The sequence below is a fragment of the Hippocampus guttulatus genome, chromosome 2 (genome assembly GCF_054856545.1).
Source record: "Hippocampus guttulatus isolate MCC_2025c chromosome 2, RoL_Hgut_1.0, whole genome shotgun sequence".
Classification (NCBI taxonomy): Eukaryota; Metazoa; Chordata; class Actinopteri; order Syngnathiformes; family Syngnathidae; genus Hippocampus; species Hippocampus guttulatus.
In genome coordinates this window covers 16,320,464-16,332,483 of record NC_141262.1, presented here as the reverse complement: position 1 = coordinate 16,332,483, position 12,020 = coordinate 16,320,464, and the positions used below count along the sequence as shown (strand labels likewise).

General features: G+C 41.3%; 1 protein-coding gene across 4 annotated transcripts in view; it reads left to right on the top strand.

Moving 5' to 3' along the window:
- LOC147208678 (uncharacterized) overlaps positions 1 to 12,020 on the top strand; it is a 42,149-nt gene that overhangs the window by 11,515 nt on the left and 18,614 nt on the right. For all 4 annotated transcript variants that reach the window (XM_086099226.1, XM_086099212.1, XM_086099203.1 and 1 more), the window contains one exon: positions 11,730 to 11,909. In XM_086099226.1, coding sequence (XP_085955352.1) covers positions 11,730 to 11,909 — 180 coding nt within the window. The remainder of the gene's footprint in view (positions 1 to 11,729; positions 11,910 to 12,020) is intronic.

The window sequence follows — 12,020 nt, the reverse complement described above, 5'->3', positions numbered from 1 at the left end:
CAGTTAATAAAATGTACAAGTGGCTGATGATTTTTTAAAAAATATTCTAGGAACTAAGACTGGAAGCATATTTAGTCTTTGTTGTGTGCGTCATTTACAATTAGTTGAAATGATCAGCAAACAACAGTGAGCCAGCTTTTTAGGTTGTTTTAATCACTCCTAAGACCCCTGTTGTTTCCAGATATGTTCATCTGCTTGATTATGGCATACACAAATATACACTGCAAGTGCATTTCATTCTTGCAGTGATCTCATTAAGGCATGGCAGTATATGCTAATTTATTTTTTCAACCACCCACACTCGAGATTGCTTAAGTAGGGTCGATAATTATGACAAACTCTTGTGTAACCGACAAGGTGCTTGGACCTATCAGAAGCAGTTGGTTCACGTTGTCACTGATCAGCTGCTCCAGCGATGTTTGTTCTGAGGGGTCTGTGCTCTAGGTTTCTGAAAACGGCTTAAATTGACTTATGCAAATCTTGTTCGACAAACATGCATGGCAAACAATCTCTACAGAGTAGAAGCTCACGTAGTCGGAAGTTTGGCACTGACCCTTCAATGGATTGGTGCACATGCGATGGTGGCGACCCTCTTCTAAAAGAATAAAACAAATATAGTTGGCTGTAAGGTGTTCTAGTTCTAGTTGTGTCCGGTAGGCCCGTGTGAAAAATGTGATGGATTTTCCTGGCAGCTGACACTTCCTGTGTATATTATTTTGTTGTCCTTTCTGCCTCTGACCTCTCAGGCTGCCTGCTACACCAGTGGGGCATCAAAGAAAGTGCTCCATCACACACACATAATACTGTATTATGCAACCACTTCAGTCCTAGTATGTCTTCTTCACCCTGCCACCCCCTTTAAGTTCTGAGTTGAAAGCTAGAGCTCACCACAGGCATCTCTTCTTTCTCCGCCTCCTCACATCAATTTGTTTTTAACTTCCCAAAGTTTATTTTTCACCAGCTCACCTCACTTGCATTCTCCACAAGTGGTCATAATTTACATTGCTTTTTATTATTTTGGAACCTCAAGTTATGAACGTCCCTTTTAACAAACAATTTGGGTTATGCACTTTATTTTCATTTTTTAAAAATCCTCTATTTACCTACTAATTTTGGTCAGCGAACAGTCTTGTAATGGACAGCTTCTTTTCGCTCTGCGTAACTAACCATCATTGGCAACGTGCACAACACATTGCCGCTGACTGTTTGGGTCAAGTGTGTAAGAAGACTGTTTATTATCGACTGTAACAAACAAATAACTTCAAATGGAATAAACATGGGGGATGTAACTATACTGCTCTGAAGAAGACATTTTTCAAAATTCTAACAGACATTGCATGCAAAAAGGGAGCCAGAAAACACAGCCAGGATTCCAATGTTTAAGGCCTCAGGTGGCTGCCAGTGCTCTGATGAGTTGTGACACTAGTAAAAACACTCATAACTGGCACAATGTAAGTGCAGTAGTGCAGTGCTCGCACGCCACAAATCAACGCTGAAACAGGTCATGTCATTTTACTCCTTTTCCCTCATAAAGGTCTATTTTTGCAATTATTGTACAACCAAACAAATACACATGCTAACCAGTCGACTACTGTACTGCACTATTGGAAACATAACATACTCTATTTGGACGTTTGTCCCAAAAGTTACCTTTGTGAAATTGTTGAGAGGGTCTAAATTGGAAATGCTGATTAGATTAAACAGGATTTGGCAGTCCAAAGGGAGGTAAAGTCCCCATTGGAGAAAAAAACAAAAACAAAATACATCTTGATTAACAACTGAACGTTTTTCAACCTTGTTGCAAGCAAAATATGGAACAACAAAAAAAAATGCCGCACAGATGCATACTTTCATACCTTCAGTTTAATTTGTGGACAATAGTGAAAGAGGTGCATTTTTTAGGCATTCTGGGGCATAGAGGCCCTGGGAGAAAGCAGGAAATCAGTTTGGTTGCCATGGGGATAGGAGAGAAACAAAAGAACAGGATCAGACTGGAGTGGAAATGGGTGTGGTGGCCATTGCGTCAATAAACCAAATGCCCTCCGGCCACAAACAAATTTGATCACACAGAAATCCTTATTCAGGGAGGAACTTTCTAAAAGTGTTTGTGGTCTCACACAGACTGATTTCAGAACAAAACTCTAGGGTTACAAATATGCATTAACTCTTCACCCATTCTGGGCCACCTCTTGAAGTACTACAAAAGGCACCTCAAGATAAAGACGTTTTTCCTTTTTTTTCTTCTTTTTGGCTTAATTTTATTGAGGCAGCTGTGAACCATAGTATAAGTTGTAATGCTATCCACATATTAGGTACTGCGGCGCAGGACTGTTCAAATAAAAAACAGCAAGGAATATATAATGAGCTGGCATGGCTGTCTGTCTTAACAAAGGTCTGCACTTTATGGATGCGGTTGTTGAAATGGCAGTTCCACTGCCTCTTAGTGAGGCGTGTGGCATCATTTTGGCGATCCACTTTAGCCTCCAAGTATGGTTTGATTCCTAATAGAGGGCTTCAGACCACACTCCACAAGATGAACGATATATACGTGCATCTGTCCTTGTATTGCTCCCAGAGTAGGTCATGGAGGTGGTGATGGGTAATATCAATATCATTTATGAATATGCAGAATATTTATCTATGTTTCTCTGAGAAATATAGTGTGAGCGGGTGCTTGTCAGCAGCAATATAATTAAACGAGTGAATCTGCATCATAGTGGCATTCCGTGTAAAGATGTTGAGTCTAGTTTGATGTCAACTGGTTAGCTTCTTTTTTCTTCTTTTCTTTTTTATTTCCTTTCCCAAGATCACATTGACACTGTTTTTGAACAGTGCCGACCTTTGTGCCCTGGAGATATGCCATAATGAATGAATTTGGTCAATTCGAGTGTTGTCTGATCAGATATGTAGTAGTTGGAAAAAGGGTTCAGTGTAATTTTAACAAGAGTAGACAGTAAAGAGGATCAGCTTACCAAACAAGTCAATATATTTGGTATAATTCTTTTGGTTCCTGGTTGCAAACTCATTGATGCATATGCTTTTTAACTGCAATGTAATGTTGAAGGACCTCACAGTTTCCATTGACTGCTGCTTAAAAAGGTGAGAACAATGAATGCACCATGCTAGACAGATCATGTACAGACAAATTGTGTTTGCTGCAAGGGCCCTTTTCATGAAACTATTCATTTTCACAACAAGTTTGTGGATATAAAGTACCATACTGATAGCGATTCAATGTAGTTTACAGCCCAGCATCAGGACCCACAGCTTGGAAAATAGCTAAGCAATAAATACTCTTTTGCAAGTTTTCCGATCAACTAAGGTATATTAAATAAATGATAAACCAGTCTATCCAGTTTTATGTGGGATGAAAATGTGTCTAAACAAGATGAGGGCTCGGTCAGTCAACGAGAAGAACATGTAGGGTCAGGTTTCAATGCTTGTTGTTCACGTAAAATAAGTTAAAGCATTTTATCGGATCTAATACCATGGGTAATTATACTGTTTTAACAAAGAACGCTTCTGTATATGCATGAGTACATTAGCATTGGTGTCTGTGCAGATTTAGACTTTTAGATGTGACCTTTGTTGTCTAAATGTCAGGGAGATTGGAGAGTGAGCCCACAGTGGAAAGGCAGGCTTATGTAATATGCTCCCTCTGCCTTTCACACACATGCACACACATACATATGCAAGCACAGAGCAGGATCTTGTTTGAGAAGGGTTGTCATATCTTAGCTGTGATGCTCCGGACAGCCCTTTGCAATTCGCTGAAAGCCTCACTTTCACGAGCCTTTGCTTTTATCTGAATGTATGTGCAGAAAGTGCCTTGGAAATTATTTATGGCTTTAAAAATATTGATGCACTCCTTCTGGTGTTATTTTTTTCAAAACATATTCTGAGGTAGGCGGCCCGGTAGTCCAGTGGTTAGCACGTCGGCTTCACAGTGCAGAGGCACCGGGTTCGATTCCAGCTCCGGCCTCCCTGTGTGGAGTTTGCATGTTCTCCCCGGGCCTGCGTGGGTTTTCTCCGGGTGCTCCGGTTTCCTCCCACATTCCAAAAACATGCATGTCAGGCTGATTGGACGCTCTAAATTCTCCCTAGGTGTGAGTGTGGGCGTGGATGGTTGTTCGTCTCTGTGTGCCCTGCGATTGGCTGGCAACTGATTCAGGGTGTCCCCCGCCTACTGCCCGGAGATGGCTGGGATAGGCTCCAGCACCCCCCGCGACCCTAGTGAGGATCAAGCGGTTCGGAAAATGGATGGATGGATGGATATTCTGAGGTATTTGATCCAAACCTGAAGTACTATGTGAAGATGTGTTGAGTGGTTGACTTGATAACTGGTTTGGGAATGTGGTGACTGAACTGAATCAAATGCAGCCTATGAAATTATTTATCACAGGCTGCACCCGTCGTAATCTTCGCAACAATGAGGGCACAAATATTCAGACAATACCTACTCTCGCTATTGAGTATCGGAAGTTACAATAGATTCTAAACTTCTGTTATGTCTCTGTATAACTATGTACGTGTTCTGTTACTCAATTGCCCATGGCTTCAGTTTTTGTTTGTGGTTTATGAATGCTATGTGGGACTATTTGGAACACCTGTGTAATTTATGTAATGGAAGGTAATGTGTGACTTCAACTGTCAAATGAAAAAAAAAACACTCGCCAATTTTGTTTGTTAGTTTATCTTTTTCTGACCAATGTTTTTAATGTTGTGTCGCACTTGGAGATTTTCCTTCAAATGTTATTTATAGAGGTGAGTATAGTTGTCAAAACTGTACTCAAGTAACAGTACTACTTTCGCAGAACATTACTCAGTCAATTTTTTAAAATCGAAATACAATTTAATTTGGTAAACATAGTGCAGTACAGGAGGTTAATATTATTCTATTTCATTATTATGTGATTTGCGAGTTAACTATACATCCATCCTTCCTATATGCCAATACAGTGATCCCTCGCTATTTCGCGGTTCTTTTATCGCGGATTCGGTGCATCGTGGATTTTTTCAAACATATTCATATTTTTTTAATCATATACATGGAGTACAGTACTGTATCTGTTGCTCTATGTGACTCGCTGTTGTTTTGTAGCTTCTCGCGGACTGTTTGCGGACTTAATTTTATTTTTTTATCTGTATATGTTAATTGGTCGCTACTTCGCGAATTTCCGTTTATCGCGGGTGGTTTTGGTCCCCATTAACCGCGATAAACGAGGGATTACTGTAGGTCCAAATTATTTAGGCATATCTATTGAAAAGAATAAGTATGTCCGCGAGTGTGAGGATTTGATTGCTGTACAAAAACGATTTCACATCGAAATACGGCTTTGAATTATTGTTGTTGTCTCCCCCATGTGAAATGTAACTATATGGGATCGATTAGCCAGACGAGCTTCAGACGGAAGGGTAGAAAATGCTGACATCATGTCAAATTAGAAAGTGTTCAACGCTTTAAAGAAAATGCCTCGGTTGTCATGAAATCCCCCCCCCCCCCCCCTAAGGTGTGACTGATAAATGTTACAATCGCTTTGCATAGCACGTACGGTGGTATTGTTCGAAGGGGTGATGGTTGTGAATTTAGCTTTGGTGGTCAATGAAATCAGCGAGGGGGCTGGCCGTGCCCCTCCCCGCCTGGTGTGATGTCTGATGCCGGTAGTCTCGCAGTGGAGGCTGATGAGTATTAATTCAAGACCGCCTCTCCAACGCTGAGCCCTTCTCTCCCTGGTCCCCGCTCACCGGAAGGCAGCTTCGCAGCTGCGAACAGCCTGCACACCGTCTCTCCCCCCGCCTGCTTTTAATCTGCAGCCCGGAGAGTCGCTCGTTTGTCGGCAAGAGCAAAACACCGTCAAGGTGTTGACCAGCAGCGAGAAATCGCGGTGCGGACTGATGACGATGATGATGGTGAGGATGATGCATCCCTTCCTCTGCCACTATGAATTACAAGACGCAGTGTGAGGAGGCGTATCGGCATATTTTTTCCACGTTTTGCCCAACCGTGAAGGTGGATTACAGGCTTGCCTTGGGTCTTCACAGCTGAATACCGCCGAACTGAGAACGCCTCTCACGGCCCGCAGTGCTGCGCCATGGCCTTGGATGTCCAGACTTGCGTGGTGTTTACGGTGATCGCGTTGCTGGTGCTTGTGAACGTGCTGTTGATGTTCATCCTCGGTACTCGTTAATGGATCTGCGGTCGGGGCCCGGTTCGCAGCGCACTTCACTGTCACGCAGGAGAGGAGAGACAGGCGGTGCGCGGTGGTTGAGAGCGGGGACACCCGGCGCTCCATCACGGCTCCGCGTTGAAATGAATGACGTTGGTACAACATAATGTATTTGTGTTATCCACCCTCCCCGCGATCCTTCGTTGTGTAGTGTGTCCTCTCACCGTTCGTTTGTGATCGATTGTTTGGTGGTGGTGCGGACACACGAGACCCGTGATGCTGTAACCTTTTTCTGTGGTCACTCGAGTTCCTCCCGCATATAAACACGTCCCTTTTGCCGACATCCTCTCTTTTTCTTTCCTCCATGTTGTATTCCATGGCTTATGAGTATCAGAGTAATTGGATTCTCTTGGTATGTTAGTAGGCTGGGCGATAGATATCCTTTCACCTCATCCTGCTGCTGCATGATGTTTATTGTTTATTATTGACAACATGGCAGCAAATATGTGATCTCCTTACTGAAGGCAACGTGTTATTCCGAGCAAAGATGCCTGCAAGTGAGATATGTGCTGCAGATGCTGCAGAATCGTGGTACTTGAACAGTAATCGGTTGTGTGGACACGGCTAGGCCTAATAAAGGAGGGCCTCCACATTAGGTTTTCCCCATCTTAGATGCAGTTAAACTCTGCTCCCATTTCCAGTCCTGGAATATTCACACTTCAACAATGCACTTGTTTCTGAGGCTTACAGCTCCTTTTTTCTTTTTTTCTTTTTTTATCCGCCAAGTGAAAAGGCATGTTGGAGGGAAAATGCCCGTTTCATTTCTTCCGCATGCAGTAGCATGAGCAAATAAAGGATGGGAGGCAGGTGTCATAAATGTTTCATGAATTTTATAAATAGATATGCTAAAAGCCCATCTCAGAATTGTTCATGACATTCCTATTATTAGTGATGGCGGGCAGGCTAGTTTGCTTTCTGTTTTGTTTTGTTTTTGTTTTTTTTTGTTTTGGTTTTTTTAATAGATATAAGTGCCCCCTCACCTTGTAGGCTCAGTCATATGTGTTTGTTCAGTGAAGGTGGAAAGGTTTCACTGCATGTGTAGACAAATTCTTGGCAGCCATTTTTATTACAAGGGAAGGTAGCTCTTTCACTTGTCATGGCATGTGGGCTGATGTTCTTTTCACTGTAGAACAAAGCTTGAGTTTCCTTCCATGTATGGGCCCACACAGGACTGTAAGCAGAGCAAACATGATGTTGCGTACTCCTGCTTCATGACTCTGGCACCATTTTAAACTAAGTGACACATTGGCAAGTCCATGTCTGCGGTGGTTTATTTTTGTGCAACTTATATGTATCGACTCTCTTTTATTCAATCGGAAGGCATTCATATATTTCCAGTCCCTCCGGGTCAGGTGCCTTCTTGGAGAGTTCTGTTCAACTTTGTGCAAGGTATAAATGTGTGTATAGTGTGTGTGAGTGACAAAACCATGTGTATGAGAGAGGTGCTGCTATTTCTCACTGATTTTAGGAAGAGCTCTTTCTGATTGGCTCCCAGACTCAGGGTATATGTGTCTTACATAACAAGGTTGGCAGACGCAGGGAGGACGGACCACGAGACTCACTCTGTGCGTCAGAAAGAGAAACCTCTTTCTGGAATATAGCACCCTGTTAAACGACAGCTTGGGATTTGCTCTCGCAGGCATCTGTAATTTTTTGCTCTATTGAAAGGGATTCGTGATCATATGATCCGGACTTCTCCATGCAGGCGCTCTCCTTACAGTTACATGCTACGAACATGGTAAGGCTTGTTGAAACATATGTATTTGCTTAGGAATGCTGCCGGTGCTTCAGTGCAACTATGCAACAACTTCAAAGAGAGGAAGAATGCAGTGGAGCTGCCAGTGCAGCAAATGCTGATGCTTTGTGGTGCAAACACAGAAGGGCTCAAGCCATTATATTTTTGTATTTTTTTTTTTTACTTGGTGTTAATTTATATCGCTTCTACATGCCACATAAGTCCACTCTACAACATTCCTCTGCATTGATTTGCTTTGACCTAAATACAGATCTTGCAATTTGAGTGGGGTCCTGATTTATATTGGTGCAACTTGACATACTGTGTCGGTCATTACAGCTGTCAGATCACAGATCGGGAGTGTTTGTGTGGAAGAGCTTTCCGATGTTATTTGCTGAAGCTACGGTATGGCTGAATTTGGCTAAGGCAGGGGGCAATTTTTGCACTTGACTATATGGTGATTTTAATTTGTTCAGAAATGTCTGGAAACGAATGCACTATATTGGAGAGTGCTGATCTCATTAAGGAGATGGAAAGAGGCAAAGGAGAGAACTGAATAGGAAGGAACATTGCTGTAGTGACTTACTGGATTGCTGTCTTCCCCTTTTTCCTGATGTCTGTTGCCTGTATTACAGCATATTGTTAGAAACTGCACTCTGGTGAAATGGGCAGAATATGATGTAGTGCAGTGATGTGAACCTGATAAGTTTTAATAGGGGAGCATCGAGGCTGACCTCTGTTCTGTATGTGCTGACCCAGTCAGGTTGATCATGCCATGATGTGTTTCTGCATTGTAATTATTTCAGTTTGAATGATATAAATCCAATTTCTCTTCCTGAATGAACAAAGATTTTTAATCTTTTTGAGTAGCCTCCATCCATGCTGTTTCCATGGCAGCGTGACACATGTTTTTGCAGTAATCCTCCTCTCTTCCTGAAGTCAAGAGCTTTGAGATATAGGCCGGAACTATTGTTGCAGCAGCTCACAGCCCTGTGTGATTGCCGATGTAATCAATCTACTCAGTGACATCTCTGAGCGAAACCCGCATGCAGAAATGGGTGCTTTTGAATGACATGCAGGGAAGAATTTAGCAGATTCTCCAGATATGTTAGTTTGTTTACTGAATATGTGATTAACTTTGTTCATTGGACACTTCATTAGAAATCCAGTATGATGCAGTGCTTAGTCATGTATCCTGAAAACGAAAGTTGAACTTTTTATACAGTATATGCTCTCTGTGATTTCCAGCAACAAACTGATATTATCATACTGAATGCAAAGTTTTAAAAATTAGGGCTGTCACCAACAAATCTTTTTAGAACCGGTTATTCCTTTGATGACTCGGCTAATAACCCTGCAAACATCTATCTAGACCCCCTTGCAGTCCATCTCCGCACTGGATCGCTTTGTAATAAAACAAACAAACAAAAACATTTTCCCCCCAAAACTCTCATAGACTCCCAAGGGGTTTAAAAAAGAAAAGAGCAACTGGAAGAAATGAGTCTCGTCCAACTCCTGAAGGAGCCCATGCTGCAGCTCGTAAGTGCAGAGGCTTCAAAATAGTTTACAACAAGCATTCCCAGGGGAACACAGTGAGGTGATGCGTGCAAACAATTTGGGTATTTCTGTCACATTTAAAAGTGCGCATGGAAGAGAATATAAAGATGTTATCAATTACCGCAACTGGACCACAGGGTCCAAATCGGGCAAATTCATACCTTATATTGAATACACATCTCTACCGCTCACCAGTATGCATAATGCAGAACACCGTTTGGCTTCAAGCGAGCAAAATGCAAATCAGTTTGCTTCTGGGCGATATCAGGCTACGACAACCCCAATCGGACAAACTGCATTATACCCCAAGTAAGAGTCTGATGTGCTTGTTCATTATTTCGATTTGTTTGTTCAATTCACTTCGAAACTTTGTTTCCATCTAGTAAAAAGATCAACAATTAACTGAACTGTGAATTTTTTTGTTTTGTTTTGTTTTGTTTTGTTTTTTTTAATGGATTTTTTTAATGAAAATGAAAAAAATGTACTCAATTCGGATCACTCTTTATCAATAGATGTTTTTGTTTCTATCTATCTATCTATCTATCAATCTATCTATCTCTGTTTGACCGAGGATCAAGTTTACTTCAACCCCCCCCTCCCAAAAAAAGGTGTTATTGATTATAGGAACATATATTGGCCATATAAACATATCTTCCCCATGTGCGTAAATTAATTTCAGTAAATTAATAATTTCATTTATAGTATACAGTCCACGATTATTTATTTACTCGACCAAATATAAGTTACATGTTTAGATAAAAATATTGTCACGAATCCAAATATTAATAAAATAATCTCCCTCTCGAGTCAAATCATTTAACATTATACCCCACATCATAAAGTTTAAAATACCCATTACAAATTAAAATGATCAAGATATAGTTGCAAATTTTGCATTTTCTTTGGAAATGTCAAAAACATTCTTAAATAAATGATTCCCCCCCCCCCCTCAGCCTTAGTAAAATTATTCATGCTTTATGACATGTAACATTGAACCAACACGAAAGATGAGATTGCTCATTTCTTGCTTGCACGTTTTAACACTGTGCCCTTGGTCTGTTTTCAATTGTATACAGTCGTCCATCTATTCACACTTGAACATTTCTCCCTTTTTGTATTAAATGTGTTTATTTTAAATTTTGGGGGGCTACTAAAACAATGCAATGCAATAATAAAAACATTTTTACATTACAAACAAATTATTCCACAGAAGGTTTTATTGAGCCAAATTCTAAATCCTAGACAAAACGTAGTTTAGATTTCATCCTAAGAGTTCATATAGTTTAGCGACTAGCCTCTGTAAACTAATTACCTCGTGCCAAAGCAGATCTTGACTGGCTTGGATAGAACTGGCTGCCCACAACTGGATACTTAGTTAATGTTTGGGCCGGAGCATTCTGGTGAAGTAGACCCAAAACTGGAAGAGAAAGTTTGGCCAAACAATTATATGGAGCTTTATCAAAGATTCATACGTAATGTGGACATGAAGTTAGTCTCTGGGAAGCAAAGCAGCGTGATGATAGCATTTCTGTACACTAAATGGATGATTTCACTTTTCTGGGTCCCATTTAAGCAATGCTGCGGTCTCTTGTCCTTTCATGAGAACGACTTTTAGTTGCCTGTATCTGTGAAAGAATGCCAATCAGCTCACAGGCCATGATCCCCCCCCCCCTCCCCCTGTTGACGGATGCATGTCTGAACACTGTGTTGTTTCTCCTGTCATAGTTTTGCCCTTTTATTGTGTTGTTGCACTTTGTTATATTGTGCTGTGGTTTGTGTTAGCAACCGTGTTGTTTGCAGTCCTTCACGCTATCAGTGGGCTTTGAGGGGTTGTATTTGCACCCATTAGTTATCTGAGTGGTTTCAACACAAAAGATAAGTATTGTAATTGCTGTCACATTTATTTAATTAGTTCATTCAAATTGAAACACAAATCATAGAGCAATTGTTCTTTATAAGAATTTACATATAACTTCAACCTATACACCAAATGAAAGTTGTTGTTGTTTTTTTAAGATACATAAGACAGCAGATAAGTGAGCCCCAGAGTGTGGTATAATTTAGCGATTGCACATTCACATCTGTCATTTCAGATGAAACTTGGGATATGGTTATTTCTACTATGTTGTGTCATTGGTGTCAACCCAGTTGGAGACAAATCTTAATGAGCTGTGATTGAGATATATTCTCTGTTCTCGCCTATTCTTTAGTTGATAAGTGGAGGGTCAATCGTCAACGCTGAGGCGGTATGGGACCATGTGACCATGGCGGACCGAGAGTTGGCGTTTAAAGCCGGTGACGTCATAAAGGTGCTGGATGCATCCAACAAGGACTGGTGGTGGGGCCAGATTGATGAGGAGGAGGGATGGTTTCCTGCCAGCTTTGTGCGGGTGAGTCTGTTGCAGCCGCAGCTGGCCCACAATTACAGACGCAACATACACCCACACACACAACTGGAGGCACATGAACATACAGTATGCAAACAAACAAACATTGGTATG